This window comes from Saccopteryx bilineata, chromosome 1 (genome assembly GCF_036850765.1).
Source record: "Saccopteryx bilineata isolate mSacBil1 chromosome 1, mSacBil1_pri_phased_curated, whole genome shotgun sequence".
Taxonomy (NCBI): Eukaryota; Metazoa; Chordata; class Mammalia; order Chiroptera; family Emballonuridae; genus Saccopteryx; species Saccopteryx bilineata.
This window is the reverse complement of record NC_089490.1, coordinates 154,771,744-154,798,177: the sequence shown is the minus strand read 5'-3', so window position 1 is coordinate 154,798,177 and position 26,434 is coordinate 154,771,744. Positions and strand designations below refer to the sequence as shown.

The window sequence follows — 26,434 nt, the reverse complement described above, 5'->3', positions numbered from 1 at the left end:
TTGACTTAGAGAGCCTGCTTAGATGGATACCCAGAGAAAATGTGGAAGTGCTGCCACCCAGGCTACAGGGAGGCCATGCTGAGATAAGTCCCTTCCAGACACAGATGAAGACCATGTGTGGTGGTTTCAACATTCACAGGGTGAGACTATGTTGGCAGTGTGAGTGGGAAGGAGGGTAGCGTGTAGAAAAGGGCAGCAGGACAGATCCTGTGATGCTAGAAACACTCAGGATCTTAGTGGTAGTGGCAGATTCATAAGCCCGCCCAGGTGATAAGTTCACACAGAACAAAATATACCCACACGTGAGTGCACACTTGTAAAAATAAGTATGAGTAAAGCTTGGAATATCTGACTAAGAACAGACCACGTCAATTCAACATCTTGATTGCAACTTGCAAAATGTTACCATTGGAAGAACATGGGTGAAGGGTATAGATGGGTCTCTCTGCATTACTTGTTACAACTACATGAGCACCTACAACTATCTCAGTAAAAATTCCAATTTAAAAAGTGCTATTAATATTAGCAGAACTGGGAATAAAAGAATTGACCTTTCCAAGCCATATCGAGTATATGCCAGATGCTATGCTGAGTGATACCACTCAGGCAAACTCTGTTGCACAAGGAGACTCAGGCCCAGAGAGGCTGTGACACACCTGTTTGGTCACAGAAATGCAGGGCTGGGCTATGAACCCTGGAAGTCAGCTCTAGAGCCCACACTCCTTCCACTTAGACAACACGCACACACATGCACCCATGCCTATTGTCATCCACCTACGGCCCTGTCTAAACAGCACTGCAGCAGAGGCCCACCACAACTAGCTGTGTTTGCCTGGGCCATGACTGCTCAAGGAGGGGGCACTGACTGCCTCCCGTACCCCAAATCAAGAGAAGCCCCCCTTGCCTTGGAGTTTAAGACCACGCTTCTGTGGCCAACAGTCAGTGCTGTGCTCATTTCTTCCACTCAAACACCAGTAAGGCAATCTTAAGGCAATTCTGACTTGCACTTGATATTGCAAGTTTAATAACAGGCCTCTTTGGGCAGGCCATGACCAAGGAAGGTCCCGGGCCTGCCAGGCATTGGGTATGGGGCAGATGACCTGGGCACCAGCACAGCTGATCTTGCAGATATCACAGTAGTGAAGCAGGGGCTGCTTGGGTCCACCCTTGGGTTTCAGCAGCTTGGTGGGAACTGGTGGCTTCCTGGTGAAGCTGCCAGTAGAACTGGCACCGGAGCTGCACCCTGAGCCACCCCATGGGGACAATCCTTAGGCTTTGGGAGTGGAGGTGGCAGGGATGGAGGCTGCATCTGCTGGGGGTGCAGAGGAGGATAGTAAGGACCAGCTGCTAAGTACACTGACATGTAACAGTTCAGGTAGCTTGGTCCTAAGAAGCAGAGAAGAGAGGGAAATGGGTTGATTTTAAGGATGATGTTTATTTAGGCTGCAAATAGAGTAATAAGCCTGCATTCATGCTCAGGGAAACTACCTGCTCACCTGTGTACGGGGTAGAGGTGAAGCTGTAGGATGAGGACGAAGTGTAGGAAGGCAGGGTGGACATGAATACTGTGGGCTGGTCACTGGATGCTAGGCAGTAGGTATAACTGGAGGATGAGACACAGGCTGGCTGTGCCCCTCTAGTAGCGGGTGCCTGCTGTAGGGGATGCGCTTGGCTGTACCCACTGCTGGGCTGACAGTAAGCTCCTTTGGCACCTGGAGAGCAAGCAGAGACCCTCTGAAGAACCACACTTAACCCCTATCCCCAGGGAGCAGAGAGTGAGAGCCACACTCCCTATGATCACCGCAACCAGCCGCCCCAACTGCCAGAGCTAACATGAGCCCCTACTTGTGGACAAGCCCTAGGTGCAACAGGCCACAGGCCACTGCATTTCTAAGCCTTGGCTGAGGACTAAAGCCCCGGACCTCTGGTCCTGATCCCTAATCCCAGACGGGATTCATGTGTGACCTGTGTCCACCAGTCCTTTCCAGATTCTTCCTCTGTGTCATAAGTGTAAAGGGTGTGTGTGTGTATTCAATGAGCTCCTTATCTCTCACTTCTAAGATCCAAGTCCTCAGCAGAACTTACCCCCTTCCGCCCTGGGAAAGCTTCCTTAGAAAATACTTTCAGCTCCATTTTTAGCATTCTCTCTCTCTCTCTCTCTCTCCCCCCACTCTCTCTTTCTTTTTCTCTCTCTTTCTCACACACACACACAAACACACACTAGCTGAAAAGATAGTCCTGACACTCAACATTACTCCAGGCTTTCCTATGAATTAGGAATGTCTAAATGTGACTTTAATGTGGTGACCCCTATACCCTTGCTCCCACCCCCTGACCCTGCAGACTCACCTGGCTGGCAGAATGTGGCCATGGTAGTTTGCTGAGGGTGGCCCACAGCAGGCAAGTGATACTGTTTGTTCTCATAGCTAATGGTGGCTGTTGATGGTCTGTAGTCAAAACTTTCCTGCAAAAGGGTTTCCACAGGAGAGACACAGAGAGCAGGGAGAAAGTGTGAGGTGTGACCTCACTTGTTCCACACATGGGCAGGGGGTTTAGGTGTTTGGGTTCTGTGCCTAGAACAGCAGGGTGCTGGATTTTGGCTGACAGTGGATTTGGGCTGTTGGTTGATCAGGGACTACATAAAGGCAAGGATGAAAGCACAGAGGCAAGGAAGCCTTGGGAGGGGGCAGAAGTGTGGGAGGGTGGGTATGGAGGGAGAAGTTGAAGGCTTTGGAGAAGGAAGGGCAAGAGGGGGAGGGAGGAAGGAGACAGAGCCAAACTGTGAAGCTTAGCTAACAAGGTGGCCTGTGGTGTCACGTACTGACCCAACCAGGGACAACCTGTGGGAGGCAGAAGCGGGAGGGGTGGGGGTGGACCTGTGGTGCCTTAGCAATTCCAAATAGAAATGCAGCAGCCAGATCTGTGGCCCAGAGCTCCAAGGTGTCACCACATCCGAAGTGGCATCATCCACACCCGAAGGGCCCAACAAGAACAAGCTCATCGCTAATCACCTCTACAAACAAGGACAGGAGCAAGAGGAGAGTGAAGGCATGTCCTGGACTGTCTGCTAGTACGAACTGCCCACATCACTCTTGCACTCAACACCATCCATGTTTTCAGGGAAGGCCAGGTGCTGGTCAGAGAAAGGTGGGCTGATACCTGGTAGGAGGGAGTGGTGGTAGGTGTGGGGGTGGGCTCCAGGGGTCCGCTGCCATAGTCAAAGTCCTGGATGGAGCGGGACTGATACCCACCATACCCTGCTGGGCTGCTGGACCTGGGTGGCTGGGTGGCTGTGGGGGGAAATGGCAGGGTCATAGTGGGGCACATTCCAGGCACGGATTGGGCAGTGACGCAGTCTCCAGCAGCAGGGAGGGGAAAAGCCAAGGAAGGCTGAGTGCTAGAACCATAACAAACACAAAAGCCCAGCTGCATTAGAAGGAGCTCCATGTAGAACTTAAGTTGAGCACATAAACCACAGCAGACCCTGTCAGCTGCTTCAGATGCTTACATTCATACCTTCTGTAGCTACTAACACCTGACCTTGCTGAGACCTTTCGATGAGCACAGGCACAGTTCTGAATGCTCTTCATGAACAAACACAATATCCTGACAACCTGTGAGATAGGAACCATTGTTGCCCCCGTTTTATGGAAGAGAAAATTGAGGCAAAGTAAGTGGCAAAGTCAGGACTGAACCACCCAAAGACTTCTCAGCTCAACCAAGTGGGTGGTAGTCTTTTTTTTTCAACATCAAGATTCTGCAACAAAAATGTAACTTTAACGATTTTTTTTTTTTTTTTTTTTTTTTTTTTTTACAGAGGCAGAGATAGACAGGGACAGACAGACAGGAACGAAGAGAGATGAGAAGCATCAATCATTAGTTTTTCATTGCGCGTTGCGACTTCTTAGTTGTTCATTGATTGCTTTCTTATATGTGCCTTGACCGCGGGCCTTCAGCACACCGAGTAACCCCTTGCTGGAGCCAGCGACCTTGGGTCCAAGCTGGTGAGCTTTTTGCTCAAACCAGATGAGCCCGCGCTCAAGCTGGCGACCTTGGAGGTCTCGAACCTGGGTCCTTCTGCATCCCAGTCTGACGCTCTATCCACTGCGCCACCACCTGGTCAGGCTTTAACGATTTTTTTAAACCAAAGAATAAGTGGATCCATCCAATTATTAAAATACAGAAGATTGGTTACCACTAAACTAAAAACTTTACTGATGAGAACCAGCTTTTATTGATGGCTTGCTCTGTGGGAAGCACAACTCTGAGGCTTTGTCTATATCACCTCATTCATGCCTTACCACCTGTAGAGGAGGTGCCAGTACCATCCATCTGTCCATCTGTCCGTCCTCATTGTCTAGCTAAGAAAACTCTGAGGATCAGTGACACATGTCAAGTGCTTGATTCGCAGATCTATGTGACCCCAATGCCTCACACCCTGCTAAGTATGTTACCAGTAAATAGTCCTCGAATTTAAAAGCACATTTGTTGGGAAGGATATCATTGTAGACTTTAGCCAAATACCAATAAGGGCCCTGGCTGGTTGGCTCAGTAGATAGAGCATCAGTCTGGTGTATGGATGTCCCAGGTTCTATTCCTGGTCAGGACATACAAGAGAAGCAACCATCTGCTTCTCTCTCTCCTTCCCTCTCCCCCCTCTCTCCTCGTTCTCCTCCTGCAGCCAGTGACTTAATTGGTTCTAGCGTTGGCCTCAGTTGCTGAGGACAGCTCCACTGGTCTGAGCGTCAATCTCAAGCACTAAAAATAGCTCAGTTGACTTAAGCATCTGCTGCAGACGGGGTTGCCAAGTGGATCCTGGTCAGGGCACTTGTGGGAGTCTGTCTCACTATCTCCCTTCCTCTTACTTAAAAAAAAAATGATAAGGATCACATAAAAATTTTGAAACATATCCCTCTTGGATAAGAATACTGTATGTGTTTAATTAACTACTGTATATGTTTAATATTTTATAATGTTAAAATATTTAGACATATAGTATATAGCAGTGGTTACCGGTCCCAACCCCTGGGCTGCGGACTGATAACGATCCGTGGGGCCATTTGGTACCGGTCTGCAGAGAAAGAATAAATAACTTACATTATTTCCATTTTATTTATATTTAAGTCTGAACGATGTTTTATTTTTAAAAAATGACCAGATTCCCTCTGTTACATCCGTCTAAGACTCACTCTTGACGCTTGTCTCAGTCATGTGATACATTTATCCATCCCACCCTAAAGGCCGGTCCGTGAAAATATTTTCTGACATTAAACCAGTCCATGGCCCAAAAAAGGTTGGGGACCACTGGTATATAGGTGCTATTTGTACTTTTGTCCTGAACCTTCTAAACTTAAAGACAGATTTGTTTGTACCACAATTCATTCACCTACTTTCCTAATGGTAGACGTTTATATATTAGTTATCTATTGCTGAGTTAAAAATTATCCCCAATGATATGGCTTCAAACAATATTAATCATTTATCATCTTCAGTTTCTGTACACTAGGAATCTGAGAGTGACTTGGCTGGGCTCTGCCTCGGGGTCTTTATGAGGCTACAATCAAGCTGTCAGCTGGGCTCCATCATCTGAAATCTCAACTGGGGTGGTGGGATGTGCCTCCAAGATGTTCCACCCCAAGCATAATCACACCATGTAGGAGTTGTCCTTGTTATGACCCAGCTTCAGATGTCACATGGTGTAACTTCTGCCACATTCCATTAGAAGTTACAGTCGTTCCTCGCCATATTGAGGTTCACTTTTCATGGTCTCACTGTATCATGGATTTTATTTATTTATTTATTTTATTTTTTATTTTTGCAGAGAGTCAGAGAGAGGGACAGACAGGAAGAGAGAGAGATGAGAAACATCAATTCTTTGTTGCGGTTCCTTAATTGCTCATTGATTGATTTCTCATATGTGCCTTGACCCAGGGGGCTACAGCAGACCGAGTGACCCCTTGCTTGAGCCAGCGACCTTGGGCTCCAGCTGGTGAGCCTTGCTCAAACCCGATGAGCCCGCACTCAAGCTGGTGACCTCGGGGACTCAAACCTGGGTCCTCTGCATCCCAGTCCGACGCTCTACCCACTGCGCCACCACCTGGCCAGGCTGTATCGTGGATTTTTAAATTGTATATATCTAAACGTGGATTTTTCACTGTACCACAGGATTTTGTGGTATATAGGTATTTTAATGTTTATTATTTTAATTATTTTTGCAGTAAAATAAGCTGTAATGCTCTTCTTGTCTGTGCAGTTCATTCATCTCATCGTCATCACCTTCATCATTATCAGTACTGCACAGCTAATTCATCTTCATATTCAAGTTGTAGTATATTCACTGGTGAGTATCCATATATAATAGAATTTTATATGTTGTTAAAATTAAGTAGGTTTAAGAGTATAGAAAGTGTTTAATAGCATAGGAATTGTTTATAAGAGTGTGGGAAAGGTAAATAACAGTGTGGGGAGTTTATAAAGCCTTAAAATATATAAAAATAATAAAATAAATATAAGGTCCCTACTTTGTGGATTTTTGCCTATTGCGGGGAATTCTGGAACCTAAACCCACGATAGACAAGGGACCACTGTAATCACTAACTCTAACCCATACTCAAGGGGAGAGAATTCAGCCCCACCTTTTGAAGGGTGGTGCATCAAAGAATTTATGGACTTATTTTTAAACCACACATTATTTCAGTTTTCTGCTGTTAAAGTAATGCTTCAAGGCATGTTCTATGTGAGTACTATATATGGCTTCTTGTGCAGCTTCCCCTCATGGCTTCTTGTCCAGCCGGAGTCCCACACCACCTACTCCAAGTAGGCATAGCCAAGAGGAATGAGACAAGCTGGCTGGCTTAGATCCATCAGGATTTACCCTGGAGCTGGGGCCACCCTCTCCTGAGTCACAGGGGAGAGACGTGGGTCCAACACAACCTAGCAAGGGAAGGGATGGACATTGGGAGGACATGAAAGCCCATGCCACTGAAGCTACCAGAAAGCTCAACAAGGGGGTCTGATCTGCCCAAGCTGCAAGGGCAGGGACGCTCAGTCCAAGTGTAAGCACAGACCTGGAGCTTTCTGGACTGAGACCTGCTGCTGCTGCTGCGTAAGCCACCAGAACTGCAGTGATGCTGAGCAGCTAGCTCTGCAGAGGCTACTTTCCATTCTGGCTTCCTTGCATGCTGATGGCCTCCACCTCCAGTACGGTATTCCCTCCTGTTCCTGAAACCCCAGCCTGCAAAGCAGTGCCAACTGAGGGCACAGAGGCAAGTGTCTCTTGAGGTGGAGGGGTGTCTCATCTTTCAGCCAACAAGGGCTCTGAGGAAGTAGAGACAACCTGTGGAGGTTTCTCCACCCTGCTCTCATGGTGAGCTGACTCATGTCAAAAGCATTGTCTTCCCCTGGAGAGGGGCCCCACATAAGGAAACCAGTAGAGGTGAATGGTTGTTGACCTTGTTCCACACCAATATGGTCTATTTAGTCTGATGCCGGGTTTCTTGATCTAGGATGTGTGGGGCCATCCTGGGCACTGCGGGATGTTAAGCATCAGTGGCCTCTAACCACTCAATGCTAGCAGCACTCCAGTCATGACAACCACAGATGTCCTTACTGTCCATATGAGAATTGCTGTTCTAGGACAAACTATGTTCTAGGGCACCACTTGGGCAGCATCATAGGCTGGTTTATGCCTGGTCCAGATCCTAATCCGAAAGGATCACAAGGACACTAAGTTGTCTCTGACCGCACGTTTGCAAGTGTAAATATAAAAGGACATGTTTTCATCGTGTGTGACCCTAGGTGGTGGTGTTATACACACCGAAGTTCGAACAACACCAAGCTAGATTAAAGGGAGGAATGAAAGGAAAGTTTATGTGCGGCTGGCTAGGCATCCAAGCCATTATGACTTGATGTAATTCAGAGGGTGCGGTGGAAGATATCGGGTGTTCTATGTGCCTGAGGGTGAGGGCCACTGTTTTGTTTGTTTTGTTTGTTTGTTGTTTGTTTAGGGCACAGAGAACAAGTTTATTTGGTGAACGCTGAGGGCAAATATCATAAGAGATACAAGTTGGGAAAAGTGCCATGGCAAAAGAAGCCTTCAGGGCTACATGCACTGTCTCTCAAGGGGAAGGCACAGGGAAAGGGCACGCTGAGAATGTCTTTTAGCACCATGCAGACGAGTGCTTCATAGTTCATACAACCATAGCAGTCCTTGTGTCTGCCCTGAACAGCATCTCCACTTCTTCCCCTGCCATGGCCTCACCCAGTATGATGAGAACATGCCAGGTCTCAGCACCCCTGGCAGTGGCACTCCCTTCCTTGTCAAACACCCAAAGGCCTTTGACATACTCCTTATATGCCCTGGTCCTTGTCTTTGGCTGGTCTGCAGCATGGGCAGGAAGTGCTCAAACTCCCAACACCTTCGCATCCATCTCCTCATTCTTGGTGTTCCCCAGGACTTTCAGCACCTCAGCATTGCTGGGGTTCTGACCTAGGGCTCTCACCACACCCCCACATTGGCTGTATGGAATCTTGCCTTCTCCTGTTTGATCTAACAACTGGAAGGCCTCCTTGAACTCTGCAGTCTGGTCCTCAGTGAAGTCATACATCTTAATGCTCAGCTCTTCCAAAACTTTTCCTGTGGCAAAGGCCTCCATCAGTGTTGTTAAGAAACAACACAGCTGTGGGCAGACTGGTTAGCTGTGAGGAGTATAGGGTCATTGTCAACATCAGCTTTCAGTTCAATGTGGGATTGTGAAACGCCCTTGACCTCACCATAGGTTAGCCCCTCTCCCATCTGTGGGAGTAGAGCACCTCTCCAGTGCAAACAGTTGAGACACTGGAAGAGGGACAGGAGAGACCAAGATATGCCACCTGGAGGGAGGGAGGGTAGACGTGCTAACAGCCCAGCAGGTAACTGGAGTATCCCTGTACCTGAGGCTAGGAGGGTGACTGGAATTCCAGAGTGGGGGCTCAAACTGGGCCTGCAGAAGGAACTGGCACAGACACTGAAATGGGAGAAAGGCGCAAGGCTGACAGGGAAACTGTCCTGTGTGTTAAAGAACAGAGAATGTGTGGGGTAAGAAAAGACTGGAGGGTGGGCTTGGTGCTCTCAGAAGCTACACAGAATCTAGGTTTTATCTAGTAAGCAATGGGAGTCACCAAGGGGACCCTTGTCAAAATCTAACCTGTTTCAGGATGATAAGGTGGTACAATGGACTAAATTGTGCCCGCCCCCATTTATTGAAGCCCTTATTCTCAATGTATTTGGAGATGCGCCATTAGAGAGGTATAGGTAAATGAAATCACGTCTGACCTGTGGTGGCGCAGTGGATACAGCGTTGACTTGGAATGCTGAGGTCACTGGTTCAAAATCCTGGGCTTGCCAGGTCAAAACACATATGGGAAGTAACTACGAGTTGATGCTTCCTGCTCCTCCCCCTTCTCTCTCTTTCTCTCTCTCTTCTCTAAAAAATGAATAAAATCTCTTTAAAATTGAGGTCATAAGTATGAGTGTCGGCACAGTGGATAAAGCGTTGACCTGGAAATGCTGAGGTTGCTGGTTCGAAACCCTGGGCTTGCCTGGTCAAGGCACATATGGGAGTTGATGCTTCCAGCTCCTACCCCCTTCTCTCCCTCTGTCTCTCTCCTTGCTCTCTCTCTCTGTCTCTGTCTCTCCCTCTCTCTCTCCTCTCTAAAAAAATGAATAAATTTAAAAAAAATAATAAAATAAGTATGAGTATCTTAATAAGACAGGCATCTTATTACAAGAAAAACCAAGGGTGTGCATACAGTAGGTCACATGAGGACATAGGGAGGAGACCAATCTGTAAACCAAGGAGAGAGGCCTTAAGAGAAACCAACCCTGCCTGAACCTTGATCTTGGACTTTCATCCTCCAGAACTGGGAGGTATAAATTTGTTGTTTAAGCCACCCAGTCTGTGATATTTTGTCATGGAGACCCATGCTGACCAATACAAGCAATGATAGCTGTTAGAAGAAACTGAGGGCAAGCACCGTAGAAGACATGAGACACTCAGGGGTCTCGTCCAGAGTGGTAGAAATGGGAAGAGAATACATGAGACTTCGTATCACCTGCTGAGTCTGGTACAGCTGATTCTCAGCAATCTCGGGCTTTGCAGAGCAGTCAAGTATAGTGAATGTTTGATGACAATGACAAAAGTGGTTGTTGTGACTTAAAATGGGAACACTTGTCCCATCTTATCGTAATTGCTTATGACCCCACAAAGCCACCAACACATAGCTGTTTGTGGTCTGGGAGGATAGTGTCACATTTTTATTTAGTTAAGCAAGCTCAGCGTGGAAGTAGAGTGCGAGTGTCCCTCAAATTGGGGTAGTGCATGTAGTGTGAGTCTCATACCCATTCTCAGGAGAGCTTGGCATGGAGGAGCCCAGATGGAGCTTCTGAGGAAGGGATAAAGAAATGGTTTTAAAACATGGCTCAGCAAAATATGGCCACATACCTTTGTCTTCTCTAGCTGTGTCCTTGCCTGGCTTACAAAAGAGATCTCTAGAGTCTCTTTAATAAGGGCACTGACCACATTCTTGGGGGCTCCACCCTCATGATCTAACCACCTCACAAGGTTCTCTTAATACAGGGGTCGGGAACCTATGGCTCGTGAGCCAGATGTGGCTCTTTTGATGGCTGCATCTGGCTCGCAGACAAATCTTTAATAAAAAAATAATAATGTTAAAAATATAAAATATTCTCATGTATTACAATCCATTCATTTCCTATGGTTCATGTTCATGGTAGCAGGTGGCTGGAGCCAATCACAGCTGTCCTCCGGGACAACACCAAATTTTTATTGGATAATGCGTAGCTCTTATGGAATTACATTTTAAAATATGTGGCATTTATGGCTCAGCCAAAAAGGTTCCTGACCCCTGTCTTAATATCATTGTATTGGGTTCAGATTTCAATATATAAATTTGGGATGTGTGTGTGTGTGTACACAAACTTTCAGTCTATGGCAGCATCACTTCTGCTGAAGTCTATTGGCCATGGCAAGGTACAAAGGCCAATTCACGGGCCAAAGAAATAGATGCCATTTTTAGATTGGAGCTACAAGGTCTCAGTCGAAAGGGTATGTAAATAAGTAGTGAACAATGGAGACTTCTGAAAACCAATCTACCACATCCTGGTTTCTGGAGCTGAGCTAGCTAAAACACAGCTCACAGGAAAGACTTTCCACAGGCATCAAAACACGATTGTCAAAACCTAGATAATCTAGAGCAGGGGTTTTCACCTGGGATGGTTCTGCACCCCAGGGGACACTGGGCAGTGTCTGGGGACATCTGTGGTGACATTAGGTAGGGGTACCCCTGGCACTGAGAGGGTGGGGGCTAGGAATGCTGCACAATACCCCACAGTGCCCAGAATGGGCCCACTACAGGCAGTTATGTGGTCCTGATGTTGGCAGTGTTGCTGCTGAGAAACTCAGATCTACAAGGACAAGGTTGGGATCCCTGGGGCTGAGGATCTGGGATTAGAGTGTAGCATATGGAGGGAAAAGTAGCCAAGTCAGCAGCAGAGGCTGTTGCTCCACCCAGGCTCTCTGCCCCTGGTCTTAAGAGAGTGCACTATACCCCTTCTCAGACCCCTCATGGTGGGAGGTCACTGGTCACCTTGCCTTTTCTTTCTTTTTTGTGACAGAGAAACAGAAAGAGGAACAGATAGAGACAGACAGACAGGAAGGGAGATGAGAAGCATCAAGTCTTCGTTGTGGCACCTTAGTTGTTAATTGAGTGCTTTCTCATATGTGCCTTGACCGGGGGCTACAGTGGAGTGAGTGACCCCTTGCTCAAGCCAGCAACCTTGGGCTTCAAGCCAGTGACCTTTAAGCTCAAGCCAGCGACTATGAGGTCATGTCTATGATCCCTTGCTCAAGCCAGCAACCTTGGGCTTCAAGCCAGTGACCTTTAAGCTCAAGCCAGCGACTATGAGGTCATGTCTATGATCCCCAGCTCAAGCCAGCAGCCCCTCGCTCAAATCGGCAACCCTGCCCTCAAGTTGGCGATCTTGGGGTTTCGAAACTGGGTCCTCCATGTCCCAGTCTGCTGCTCTGTCCACTGTGCCACTGCCTGGTCGGTCCTTTTCTCAATTTTTAATAGCCTTTTTCTGAGTCCTTTTAAGAGTCAGATGAAAGGTGTGACTCTCCCTGACCTCTGATTTCTAGACAGTTTGCCTTTAATCACCTGGGGCTTCAGAGGCTCCAGGTTAAGAATCCCCGCTGGAATGGCAGGATCAAAAAGAAATCATTGAGGTTAAATGGCAAATTTTATGTGCCCTGGCCTTGTGTGATGAGACATGTTCTTTTCTCTCAGGACATAATACATTCTTCAATGGCATTAACTTCTCCATGTTGTCACTTAGACTGCTCTACAGATTAAAATACCGTGGGTATGAGACATTCCCTTAGGGCAAAAGATGGAGAAAAGCTGAGGTTGTGAGCATTCTGCATGAAGACTGACAAGAGTTCGCAGAGTCTGAAGCTTAGGAACTGGGTGGAGAGCTGCAGCCCAGGGGGATGCTCGCGGAGTCTGGAGTCAGACCACCTGGCTTCCAATCCCAGCTCTGCTCACTGTAGGGCCTTGGGGAAGTCACTGATTCTTTCCTAATCACCTGTAAAATAGGAACACCTACCTCTCGGGATGTTGTGGTAACTAAACTAGAACTGAAGTGTTACAGATACTAACACATGGCAGCTTACAATGCAGTCCAAGGTTGCCAGATCTTCTCATTTTAAGCAATTCTAGAAATCAGGGTTTTTGTAAAATCTCCCAATTTTTAAATGCTTGCAATTAATTCAAATAAAGCAATAATAATAAAAAAAAAAACCAACAGCACAGGCCAAAGAAAGCTGGTGTGAGAAGCAAACATGATCTGCAGGTACCCATTTCAAGCTATGACTCAGATGGAGTATTTGGGAGTGGTGGTCAAGGAAATCAAATCAGAAATTTACCTTTTCTTTTTTTTAAGCGAGAAGTGGGGAGGCAGAGACAGACTCCTGCATGCGGCTCGACCAGGGACCCACCCAGCAAGCCGCCTGTAGGGTGATGCTCTGTCCATCTGGAGCTGTTGCTCTATAACCGAGCCATTTTAGCACCTGAGGCGAGGCCATGGGAGCCATCCTCACTCAGCACCCAGGGCCAACTTGCTCAAAACATTCAAGCCATGGCTGCAGGAGAAGAAGTGAGAGAGGAAGGGAGGGAAAAGAGAGAGAGAAAAGGGGGAAGGGTGGAGAAGCAGATGGTCCTCCTACATGCCCTGACCAGAAATTGAACCCAGGACATCCACACACGGAGTTTACACTTTACTGCTGAGCCAACTAGCTAGGGCCACAAATTTCCTCTTTTTTTTTTTTTTTTTGGTAGCAGAGATAGAGAGACAAAGAGAGGGACAAACAGGAAGGGAGATGAGAAGTATCAATTCTTCATTGTGGCACTTTAGTTGTTCATTGATTGCTTTCTCATATGTGCCTTGACCAGGGGGCTATAGCAGACCGAGTGACCCCCTTGCTCAAGCCAGTGACCTTAGGCTCAGGCTGATAAGCCTTGCTCAAACCAGATGAGCCCGCGCTCAAGCTGGCAACCTCAGGGGTTTTTTTTTGTTTTTTTTCTGTATTTTTCTGAAGCCGGAATCGGGGAGAGGCAGTCAGACAGCCTCCCGCATGCGCCCGACCAGGATCCACCTGGCACGCCCACCAGGGGCGACGCTCTGCCCACCAGGGGGTGATGCTCTGCCCCTCTGGGGCGTCGCTCTGTTGCGACCAGAGCCACTCTAGCGCCTGGGGCAGAGGCCAAGGAGCCATCCCCAGCGCCCGGGGCCATCTTTGCTCCAGTGGAGCCTTGGCTGCGGGAGGGGAAGAGAGAGACAGAGAGGAAGGAGAGGGGGAGGGGTGGAGAAGCAGATGGGCGCTTCTCCTGTGTACCCTGGCCAGGAATCAAACCCGAGACTTCTGCAAGCCAGGCCGACGCTCTACCACTGAGCCAAATGGACAGGGCAACCTCGGGGTTTCGAACCTGGGTCCTCTGCATCCCAGTCTGAGGCTCTATCCACTGCGCCACCGCCTGGTCAGACACAAATATCCTCTTAAAATTTTTTTTAAATTAATTTTAGAGAGAGAGATGAAGGGAGAGTGAGAAACATCAATCTGTTGTTCCACTTATTTATACATTCATTGGTTGATTCTTCTATGTACCCTGATGGGGGATCAAACCTGCAACCTTGGCATATCAGGACAACGCTGTAACCAATTGAGCTATCTGGCCATGGCCAGCGATTTACTCTTGGTAAAGCCTCCCCTTAAGCACTGAGCTCTTCACTTACTTGTCACCTCTCCTCCTAACATTCCCCAGGTGGTATAAACTAAGTTAGACTGAGATTAAATCTGAGTGCAGTTAAAAATTTCAACAGTGAACATCAGCTATCGTGAATGCTGAGAGAAAAACTCCGCTCCAGCATCCTGACCTTAGCTCAGTTTTCCAGACTACTCACAGGGTAAAGTAACATTCACAGCTAGGATGGTGCTTTGTGAAGTGTGATACCCACTACTATAGACAATCATCAGGGAGATGTTTTCAAATCTTATTTTATCAGCAGTAAAATCACTTTTAATTACTTTATGTGTACACACAAACATACACACATACATACACAGCTAGCCATTATTTCATTTTACGCTCTGATTAAGTGTTTATAGTCAAAATATTTACGTATTATACATTTATACTCTTAACAATTCTGACTTTGTTTTACAGGGACAGAGAGAAAGTCAGAGAGAGGGATAGATAGGGACAAACAGGAATGGAGAGATGAGAAACATCAATCATCAGTTTTTTGTTGCGATACCTTAGTTGGTCATTGATTGCTTTCTCATATGTGCCTTGACCATGGGCCTTCAGCAGACCAAATAACCCCTTGCTTGAGCCAGCGACCTTGGGTCCAAGCTGGTGAGCTTTTTGCTCAAGCCAGATGAGCCCGTGCTCAAGCTGGTGATCTCGGGGTCTTGAACCTAGGTCTTCCACATCCCAGTCCGACGCTCTATCCACTGCACCACAGCCTGGTCAGGCCTGACTTTTTTTAACAGCAGAATTTTATTTTTCAAAGATTTTATTGCCCTGGCTGGATAGCTCAGTTGGTTAGAGCATCATCCCAAAGTGCAGAGGTTGCTGGTTCAATCCCCAGTCATGGTACATACAGGAATACCTTGATATTCCTGTCTGTCTGTCTCTCTCTCTCCCCCTTCCTCTCTCCCTGAAATAAATTTAAAAAAAAATTTTTTTTTAAGATTTTATTTATTGATTGTACAGCAAGAGGAGGAAAGGGAAGCAAACATCAACTCATAGTTGTTTCACTTTAGTTGTTCATTGCTTGCATGTTCTACGTTGCCTTGACCAGGTAAGACCAGGGTTTCGACCTAGCAAGCTCAGTGTTCCAGGTTGATGTTCTATCCACTGCATCACCACAGTCCAGGCCAGAATTTAATTTTTTTTTACCATGAAAGCCTGTGTGTATTCTCCATGTGAATTGCCCATTTCAGATCCAGGGAGCCCAGAAAATACTGGAAAGGGGCTCGATGAACTGAATCCTTGAGCTCTTGAGAAGATGACAGGATTTTATTCCCCCAGCACCCTTATGCAACCTTCTTTAAAATATAGTTAGGAGCCTCCAGCTCCAAATCAGGGCCACCTGGCTCCTTAGGACAGAGCCACTGGGCTGCTTGGTGTTCCTGAGGCATGGATTCCAGAGACTGGTGACAAAACTTTCCTGATACTTGAGGGTGAGCCCGATTCCATTTAGCAGTGAAACTCCTAGAATTTTCTTCCATCTTTTTGAACAGAAATATGGTACCCATATGAAGGATGGCCACATGGTTAGCCCCGCTGGTCAGGTGCTTAAGAACTCTGTCTTGATGATATCATGCTGGCTAAACTAAAGAGAAAGCATTAAGTGCATGCCCTCCTAGAAGCAGTGAAAGAATTTCTAACCAGGAACAATATGGCCTCTTACTGCTGTGAATCTCAGTCAACTAATGAAAAGCCAACGTTCAGGAATAGCAAGGGGTCATCTGTGGTTCCAGTCCTCTCCTGCTCCTTTAAGAGGCAAAAAACCCTCCATAGCTACATGTACACTGGTCTAACATGTGTCTCACTATGTTATCAACAGAGGGAGGCAGAACTGGACAGCCAATCTGAGGTTCTCATGAACAAGTATAACAGACATTGAACTACCAACCGTTGATCCAACCAATGACATTCAAAAGTAAAAAGAAGCCACTGGCTTCTTTCCAATATATGTTATAGCTCATTCTGCGTTTGGAGAGTAAACCTCAGTCAATAAAACTGACTTTCTGAAATACAAAATGCTACAGAATCAAAGCAAGTCTCAATTTTTGGTCAACAGTGTCAGATGAGGAACTTGGGAAACATTAAAAAGGCAAATAGGCCCTGGCCAGTTGGCTCAATGGTAGAATGTTGGCCCGGTGTGTGGAAGTCTGGGTTCAATTCCAGGCCAGGGCACACAAGAGAACTGCCCATCTATTTTTCCACCCTTCTCCCTCTCCTTTCTCTCTTCTCCTCCCGCAGCCAAGGCTCCACAGGAGCAAAGTTAGCCCGGGCACTGAGGATGGCTCTATGGCCTCTGCCTCAGACACTAGAATGGCTCTGGTTGCAATGGAACAATGCCCCAAATGGGCAGAGCATCACTCCCCGGTGGACTTGCCAGGTGGATCACAGTCGGGCACACGCGGAAGTCTGTCTCTGCCTCCCCAATTCTCACTTCAGAAAAATACAAAAAAAAAAAAAAGGTAAATGGACAGTGATATACCATAAATGCAACTTACCTTTAGGGGGAAAAAACCTGCCGATGCAAAATATCTACCAAAAAAAAAGTCGTTCCCCAAAATATTTATAAATGAAGTTTCCAGATAAAAGAAATCCACAACCTTAAATTGAACATATAATACAAGTATAACAGAAAAGAATAGGGAGAGAATTTCTGGCATATACCTTGGTAGAAGGGACAGAACCAGAAAACAATTACCAACCAATTAGATCTTGAGTGGTGCCAAAACCTTTTCCTACCAAGATTCTAAATACTCTGAGTAAACAGCACACTTCAAATTTAAGGCGTCACAGACATAGAAAAAGACATGGCACATATGGGAGTTGGTGCTTCCTGCTCCTCCCCCCTTCTGTCTCTCTCTCCTCTCTAAAAATGAATTAAAAAAAATTCTAAAGAAAAGAAGCAAAAACTCTCTAATTCGTCAGAGCTCCCAAATTTTGTTCTGAACTAGGCATCATTACTTGGCTTTCATGATTAAACTGTCTTAGTGATGAAAACAAAACTGGTATTAACAGAATAAAAAAAAACAAAACAGAACCACCTTAATGAACTAAAACCAGTCAAAATGGAGGACTCCTCCGACTAGCTGGAATATATACTATACCAGGGGTCCCAAAACTTTTTACACAGGGGGCCAGTTCACTGTCCCTCAGACCACTGGAGGGCCGGACTATAAAAAAAACTATGAACAAATCTCTATGCACATTGCACATATCTTATTTTAAAGAAAACAAAACGGGAACAAATACAATAATTAAAATAAAGAACAAGTAAATTTAAATCAACAAACTGACCAGTATTTCAATGGGAACTATAGGCCTGCTTTGGCTAATGAGATGGTCAATGTGCTCCTCTCACTGACCACCAATGAAAGAGGTGCCCCTTCCGGAAGTGCAGCGGGGGGCCGGATAAATGGCCTCAAGGGGCCGCATGCAGCCCGCGGGCCGTAGTTTGGGGACCCCTGTACTATACGATACCTTTTTAATCTTTTTTTTTTTTTTTTTTTTTTTTTACAGAGGCAGAGATAGACAGGGACAGACAGACAGGAATGGAGAGAGATGAGAAGCATCAATCATCAGTTTCTCGTTGCGCATTGTGACTTCTTAGTTGTTCATTGATTGCTTTCTCACATGTGCCTTGACCGTGGGCCTTCAGCAGACCGAGTAACCCCCTGCTGGAGCCAGCGACCTTGGGTCCAAGCTGGTGAGCTCTTTGCTCAAGCCAGATGAGTCGGCGCTCAAGCTGGCGACCTCGGGGTCTCGAACCTGGGTCCTTCCGCATCCCAGTCCGACGCTCTATTCACTGCGCCACCACCTGGTCAGGCTATACGATACCTTTTAATTATCAAATGTATCTATAATATTTTCTGCACTATCCTTTCATGATTTAAGTTTAAAAACATTAAGCAGAGCCATTCAACCCATAGTCTGAATTTGGTGCTGGTATTTAAAACTTGGAGAATTTCACATAGAAAGAGGGCTATGAGTTCTTTGGGGAAATGGGAAGACTCCCCACTCTGGATTTGGTCCTGTGTGTAATGAGAAGTGGATGTGTGTGGGGGAAGGGTACAAGCTCTTTCTTGGTTCTCCCCCAACCTCATACATTCTCTACCATCATAGACTTGATTCATCTATGTACACATCTGGCCCTTACAGAGCCATCTGCAATTCCTAATGTTTCCCAAATTTTCAATTTACTAATATAAGATAAAAAGAAAATGAATACAGGTTAACAAATGCGCTTTCCACACATTTTCCTTATTTTTCCAAGACTACTCAATGGCTCAATGTTATTTATCCAGATCAATGGTCTTTGTCCCTTTAACTCTTAAACCACACAAAAGAACACCCATTACACTCATGTGAAAAAATAATTTTTTAAATTCATTTTTAGAGAGAGAGAGGAGAGAAAGAGGTGGGGCGGAGTAGGAAGTATCAATTCCCATATGTGCCTTGACCAGGCAAGCCCAGGGTTTCAAACCCGCAACCTCAGCATTTCCAGGTCAACACTTTATCCGCTGCGCCACCACAGGTCAGGCAGTGAAAAAATAATTTTAAAAAATCATTTGAAATTGCTTTTAAATTTGATGTATTTGCCCTGATAATTCTAAATATACATGTTGGTAGATCCAGACAAAAGAAAAATATAGGCCCTGGCTGGGTGGATCAGTGGATAGAGCGTCATCCTGGCATGCCAAAGTCATGGGTTTAATTCCTGGTCAGGGCATATTAGAGAAGCAATCAATGAGTACACAACTAAATAGAACAAGTTAATACTTCTCTCTCTCTTCCTTTCCCCCCTCTCTTCCTCTCTCCGTTTTTCTCTCTCTCAAATAAATAAAAAAATTAAAAATTAAATAACAAAACTATTAAAAATTCGAAAGCAGGATATGCTTGGGGGGGAAAAATCTCTATTAGGAATTTATTTAAAGTTGATGAGTTGGGCCCTGGCCAGTTGGCTCAGCAGTAGAGTGTTGGCCCAGCATGAGGAAGTCCCGGGTTCAATTCCTGGTCAGGACACATAAGAGAAGAGACCATTTGCTTCTCTACCCCTCCCCCTTCGCCTTGTCTCTCCCTTTTTATCCTTCTCTTCTCCTCCCACAGCCACGGCTCAAGGGGTTTGAGCAAGTTGGCCCTGGGTGCTGAGGATGGCTCCCTGGCCTGGTTTCAGGTGCTGAAATTGCTCAGTTGCCAAGTAACAGAGCAGCGGCCCCAGGTGGGCAGAGCATCACCTGGGGGGGGCTTGCTGGGTGGATCCTGGTCAGGGTGCATGTGGAAGTCTTTCTCTCAGCCTCCCTGCCTCTCTTACTTATAAAAAATAAAGTTGATGAGTTGACTCTTGGTTCTAAAACAAAAAAATGAAAATTCAAACACTTCAGACATTTGAAATGTACCAAATATATTTTTAATAGGATCAAAGGATAACACAGTTCGGTCATCTGAAAGGCTTTCCTTAAAATATACTTAAGCCAAGTTTTCACTGGCAGTCAAAAGCTGCCACTCAAAGTTACCTGGCAGGAAATTCCCTCAATCAAGCTCTTATTTAAGTTTCCCTAAGATGTGCCTTTATAAACAACTGTAGGCCCTGGCTAGGTAGCTCAGTTGGTTAGAGCATCATCCCATACGCCAAGGTTGTGGGTTTGATCGCCAATCTGGACACATTCAAGAGATAACCAAAGAATGCACGAATAGGTGGAATATCAGGTAGATGTTTCTCTCTCTCCTTTCCTCTCTATATAAATCAATCAACAAAGGTCCTAGCTGGTTGGCTCAACAGCAGAGCGTTGGCCCGGCGTGTGAAAGTCCCAGGTTCGATTCTAGGTCACGGCACACAGGAGAGGTACCCATCTGCTTCTCCACCCTTCCCCCTCTCTTTTCTCTCTATCACTCTCTTCCCCTCCTGCAGCCAAGGCTCCATTGGAGCAAAGTTGGCCTGGGTGCTGAGGATGGCTCCACGGCCTCCACCTCAGGTGCTAGAATGACTCCAGTCGCAACAGAGCAATGCCCCAGATGAGCAGAGCATCACCCCCTAGTGGGCATGCCGGGTGGATCCTGGTCAGGTGGATCCTGATCAGGCTCATGTGGGAATCTGTCTCTCTGCTCCCTGCTTCTCACTTCAGAAAAATACAAAAAACAAACAAAAAATCAATCAACAGGTTTTTTTTAAAATTTAAGATATAGCCTTAAAAAAAAAAAAATCCTGCAATCACATTCTAACAGGAAAGCTTATATGCCTTGCAATTCCAGAATCAAATTCCTGTCAGTCCCACGGGAATAAATGGGAGGTGCTGCTTAGGTGCTTACTCATCAGGACTGCTTCAGACTCAGCTAGAGGTTCCCACAGGCCCAACCTTCCTGGATTTCTAACGTAATGCTGCTTTTGGGTGAGGTGGTAGTAGTCCATTTAGAGATGTGTACCCTAGCCCCTAGACTCGGACATTTTTTCCCAGCAGACTGTGTTCCTTGCACCTAAACTCAGGGGACAGATGGACTTTGGCATGTAAGGTTCACTCTGGAAGGGCTTGGAGATCTGGGATGGGGGAGGCAATGGAGGCTGGCCTAGGTATACCAGGACTGTTCTAAACCTGACTGTAACCATACCTGATAGAGCAGGGGGCTCCCATTCAGGGGTGATAACAGGCGCTCTTCCATCTGCCAGTACTCCCATGGTTGGTGTGGGCTCTAGTACCTTTCCCCAGCTATCCATTGCTTCTGGGGGAAGTTTCTGATTTATGGATTACAATGTAAGAAACATTCCTATCCAGAGCTATGATTATCAATTTTCAAAGCCAAGAAAATCTACTCAAAAGTCCTCTAAGAAACAAATTTGTCTTTGCTTTGGCAATTCATGAAACAAGCTATGTAAATACTACTGTCCAAACACTACCAAAAAGTTGGTACTCCAAACTTTGTTATCTAATCAGTTTTTTCATGGCACATAATATGAGAAATGTGTCCTTTAAAAGCAGATAAAGATTCCAAGCAAGTCATTTCCCCCAAAAGAGAATGTCTAGTTTAGTGGTTTTCAACCACTGGTCTACATCAGGGTGGTTAACTCTTTCACAGATTGGCAAGAAATTTATAATCTTCAGACATCAGGATGGTTAGCTCTTTGTGGACTGGCAGTTGAAAACTACTGATCTAATTAACTTAATAAGCCTGACCTGTGGTGGCGCAGTGGATAAAGTGTCGATCTGGAAATGCTGAGGTCGCCAGTTCGAAACCCTGGGCTTGCCTGGTCAAGGCACATATGGGAGTTGATGCTTCCTGCTCCTCCCCCCTTCTCTCTCTCTCTCCTTTCTAAAATGAATAAAAAATAAAAAAACAAAAAACAAACAAACAAACAAAAATAACTTAATATTCAGATAACACAGATTATCTTGTTTAAAGGTTTTGTGAGACTAAAATTTATTTTGCTATGATTCCCACATTTTTTGTTTGTTTTTCTTCTTTTTCCAAGTGGGAGAAGGGGAGACAGTGAGACAAACTTCCCCATGCACCTGGACCACCTGGGCTGCTACTCTGCCCATTTTGGGTCATGCTTGCAACTGAGCCATCTTCAGCACCTGAGCGATGAGCTTGAACCAAGAGCCATGACTGCCGAGGGGAAAAGGGAGAGAAAGAAAGAGAGAGAGAGAAGGGGGAGGGGGAAAATGGAGAAACAGATGGTCCCTCCTTCTGTGTGCCCTGAGGGACATCCACATTCCACATGGTGGGCCCACACCTTTTAGTTATAGTTTAATTTTTTCTTAAACAATAACACGTACTGTATTTCCCCATATATAAGACGCTCCCGTGTACAAGATGAACCTTATTTTGGGGGCCCAAAATTTGAAAAAGATGTATTACATAAAGTTATTAATCTCAAGTTTTATTCATTATAAAATTCATACAACTCCTTATCACCTTCAAAACTCCCATCCATTAGCTTGTCCTCATCTGTGTCTGATGATGAACCCATCTTCAGCAAAAACAAGCGTGAAAATGTGGGAAATGCAAGTAAAAAAACTACAACTACTGTATAAGACACATTCAGTTTTTAGAACCCAAATTTTTCGAAAAAAGGTGCATCATATACATGGGGAAATAGGGTATGCTCCTGGACAATTCTACAAAGATTAATTTGATACTCAGTAAATGGTATAGTTTCACATAGTTACATGTTTGTATACTGTATCACCTAAGTTATCAGAATAGACAAAAGCTGCACTACAATGTGTAAGTGGGGTAAATCAAATAAATATCAAAGACATAAAGCCCAGCAATTATGAACATACATTGTTTTTATTGTGCTTCCAAGATACTGCATTTTACAAGTTGAAGGTATGTGGCAACCTTGCACCAAGCAAGTCTATCTGTTGCCATTTTAGCATTTTTTAATAAAGTTAAAAAAATTTTTTAATTGATTTTTAGAGGGAGAGGAAAGGAGAAAGAGAGAGAGAGAGAAACAGATCTGTTGTTCCACTTATTTATGCAACCTTAGGGTATTAGGACAACACTCTAATCAACTGAACTACCCAGCTAAGGCTCTTTCTCTTTTTCTTTCTCCAGTGCATTCTTCAGTCAGAACTGGGAAATCACTTTAATGCTACGTTTTTTCTATTAAGATCACTTTTCAGAGGAGAAATTGAGCATTTTCACCATAAATTAGGTACAGGCATACCTTGGAGAGACTGGATTTGATTCCACACTGCTACAATAAAGCAAATAGTGCAATAAAGTGAGTCACATGAATTTTTTGGTTTTCCAGTGCATATAAAAGTTATGTTTATACTATACTGTAATCAATTAAGTGTGTAATAGCATTGTGTCTAAAAACAATGTACATGTCTTAATTAAAAATACTTTATTGCTGTCCTGGCTGGGTAGCAAGGTTGGTCAGAGCGTCCTTTCAATACATCAAGGTTGCAGGTTCAATCCCCAAACAGGGCACATACAACAATCAACCAATGAATGCATAAACAAGTGGAACAAAAAACAGGTGTTTCTCTTTCTCGCTCTCTAAAATCAATTAGAAAAAATGGAGCCCTGGTGGATAGCTTGGTTGGTCAAAATATCATCCTAAAGCCCAGAGGTTGCTGTTCAATCCTGTCAAGGCACATACAGAAATACATTGATGTTCCTGTCTCTCTCTCTCTCCCACCTTCCTCCTCGCTAAAATCAATAAATACAAATTAGAAGAAAAAAAGAGAAAGAAAAGCGAGCAAGCAGGCAGAAGGATAAAGTGTTTCTAAAAATACACAGTCTCAAGGCCCAGAAGACTAGTGGAGTCCTACTCCTTTGAGCATTGGTAATCAGAATCCCACGGAGGATGGAAACAAGGCAGCATAAAATAAAAACCTAACACTCTGGTCCACGAAAAAGAAGACTATACATTCTGTCCCTCCTAGAAAATCCGTTACTACACAAATGCTACACCCTAGAGACCACACTCTGTAAAGAAAACATTAGGAGCATTTCTTTTTTTCTTTTTTCTTCATCAAGAGCATTTCTAATCTCCAAATCCTTGTTTTCAAGCCCTGGACTGTTACCACAGGAAAGAACATGGCAGTATCACCATGGGGTTGAGGGGTTGGCACTAACTTTCCACTAGTCTCATCTATTTGCAACATGCTGAAAGAGTATGAACACATGCAGCAAAGGCCCCTAGTGCTGCAGACACTTATCTCTCAGCTGCCTTAGGGGCAGCTGGAATACTTGTTTGGCTCCTCAGGGTGTATGAGCCACTTGCCCAAGAGGTTCTGACAGTTGACCAGTTGGAAACTAACACAACGGTAATAAATAAAAATGATAAGGAGGGGGCACTTTCTCCTAGAGATGCCAGCCCTACACCCCTGCCTGACCTTGGTATTGACTGCAGAAATGTTTCAAGAATTGGGTGTGTGGGGGTGGGTGGGGGTTGTTTGTACATTTATTTGAAGTGTAAGATATCCATGTGTCTCCACCCACAGAACCCTTCTTCCCTTGGCTGTTTCCCATGCTTGCCTGCCACCCCCCCCACACACATCTCTCTAGGTCCCGCCCCCTACCCCCAAACGCCTGGGTCCTCGTCCTTTACTAGATCTTAAATATCCAAACACCTACTCCATTGAATTTCCAAGTCCAAGTCCTGCTACCCCTCCTGTCCCAACTGCACCTCTCCTAACTGTTCTCCCTCCCCTAGAAGCCCCAGGTACCACTCTCCTATTGGGTCTCAGGACTTCCCCCTTATCAAGTCCACCTTCCCGTTCTCAAGTCTCTACCCAACACCCAAATCAGGTTCAAATCCCCTCCCGGTCTCTGCCTCTGCTTCTGATAGCCTCCCAGGTCTCTGTGTTCTCTCATGCCCCCGACCCCGACCTTCAAGGGTCAGGACCCCACAAACCCCTACTTGGCCAAGCACCCTCCCAGGTAGGTCTTTCCTCCCAATCAGGGATCAGGACACCAACTCCACGCTTCTCCTCCCGCCAATGTATCTGCCCCAACCCCTGCAGTGCGAGGGACCCCCCGCCCCAGCAAAGCTAAGAGTTTATCTCCACGATAGGCCCACGCCCCTTCCCCGACCACAGGAGCCCCTCAGCTCTCCCCTTCACAGACAAAGCTCGGGGCTAAGGCCTCCTTGGCTCCGCGGCCATTGTAGCCGGAGAAGGCACCTAGCCCGCGTCCCTCTTGGTTCCGACCAAGACGCCAAACCACGGGTACTCGCAGCGCGGTTTCCCCGGGGCTCGGCAGCGTGGAAACCGTTACCTGTACTGCGGGCCGGCACCCTGTGAGAAGCCGTAATAACCCCCCGCCGCCATCTTAGCGTCTCCATAGACAGCTAGCCAAGCCAGAGGTACGCAGAAAGAGGTGGTGCCTCCGGCACGTGACGTCGCCTGGGCCGCGTGTGTCTCGCGCCGGGCCTAGCCCCCCCCCCAGGCCCCGCCCCCCGCGCGAGGGTCGAGCCTTCTCGCTTCCTAGTCCGAGTCTGGGGAGTTGATTCTGCCTCGGGCCCCTCCCTTTATTCCGAGCCTTGCCTTCCCTTAGAATGCTCCGCACCCTAGGGCTCGGACTCACACTCGAACTCCGCTCCGCGCCGAGGCCCCGTCCCATACGGAGAGACCCCCCGCATCCTGCTCCACCTTCGAAATCTTTGCTTGAGCCCAGTTTTGTGCCCCAGACCTGAGCCCTTAGCCAAAGCACCGCCTTCTGTTTAACCACCGGAGTGCGGAGAGTTTGAACCCAAGCCCTGCCCCTTCTCGGAGCCCCATGTATCCTTTAACCACACAGCTTTGGGGTATCTCAGCCTCGCACCCCACTCTAGGCCTCGCTTCCCAAACCTCGCCCTGGATGCGAGCCTGTAAGTGGTTTTACTTTTCGTCTTACTGGGTTTAGGAGCCCTGTTGACCACTTCTGGCTGGGTGGATATGGCCATATTGATCCAGCCAACTCCTGCTTGTCCTTTCAGCACCCCCCTGGGTGCCAGCCTTTTTCTGTAAGGGCCCACTCAGAACCTACATTTCGATGGCTCTAAATTAGTGGTTTTCAACCAGAGTGACCTGTCCCCAGGGGATATTGGGTGATAGCTGGGGACACTTGTGGTTGTCCTGACTAAGGCATGGAGGGGGTGGAGGTGCTGTTTAACATCCCCCAGTGTTTACAGTGTTCCTCTACTACAGAAAATGAACCAGCATCAAATGTCACTAGTACCCTTGTGGAGAAACCTACTCTAAGTGTAATAAATTTTGATATTTCTTGACCCACCTATTACAGGGGTGGACCCTGAGAAAGAAGATGCCTACTAAGAAGGGCTCCTGGTGGCTAACTGGACTCGAATTTAAAAAGCAAACAAGCAGAACCTAGCAGTCATTTCTGCACAGGGGCCTCTCCTGCAAACTACTTCAAGGAGAGGCCTGCACTGAACTACCTGCCTTTCAATTGCACTAGCTGCCTACCTACACTGTTTTTCTGTCATCTGAACCAGCCCTTATCAAGGAGTTTCTGGATTCCTATTATAACCAATAGGATCAAGGCTTTCCCTATCCAATCAGAGCTTCACATCTCTGGCCAACCAGAGTGACTCTGTTCTGACCAATCAGAACAGTGCCTT

The 26,434-nt window shown here is 46.2% G+C and overlaps 1 protein-coding gene and 1 pseudogene across 1 annotated transcript in view; both read right to left on the bottom strand.

Annotated features, from left to right (window-relative positions):
- The window catches only part of ZFR2 (zinc finger RNA binding protein 2), a 53,583-nt gene extending 28,438 nt beyond the window's left edge, over window positions 1-25,145 (bottom strand). The window contains exons 1-6 of the mRNA XM_066252675.1: window positions 25,093-25,145; window positions 8,932-9,005; window positions 3,160-3,290; window positions 2,350-2,464; window positions 1,497-1,712; window positions 1,101-1,243 (exon numbers count right to left, since the gene is read on the bottom strand). Of these exons, the coding sequence (XP_066108772.1) occupies window positions 1,101-1,243; window positions 1,497-1,712; window positions 2,350-2,464; window positions 3,160-3,290; window positions 8,932-9,005; window positions 25,093-25,145 (732 nt within the window). The remainder of the gene's footprint in view (window positions 1-1,100; window positions 1,244-1,496; window positions 1,713-2,349; window positions 2,465-3,159; window positions 3,291-8,931; window positions 9,006-25,092) is intronic.
- On the bottom strand, window positions 8,050-8,606 carry LOC136321029 (myosin light polypeptide 6-like; annotated as a pseudogene).
- Window positions 25,146-26,434: the final 1,289 nt, after the last annotated feature.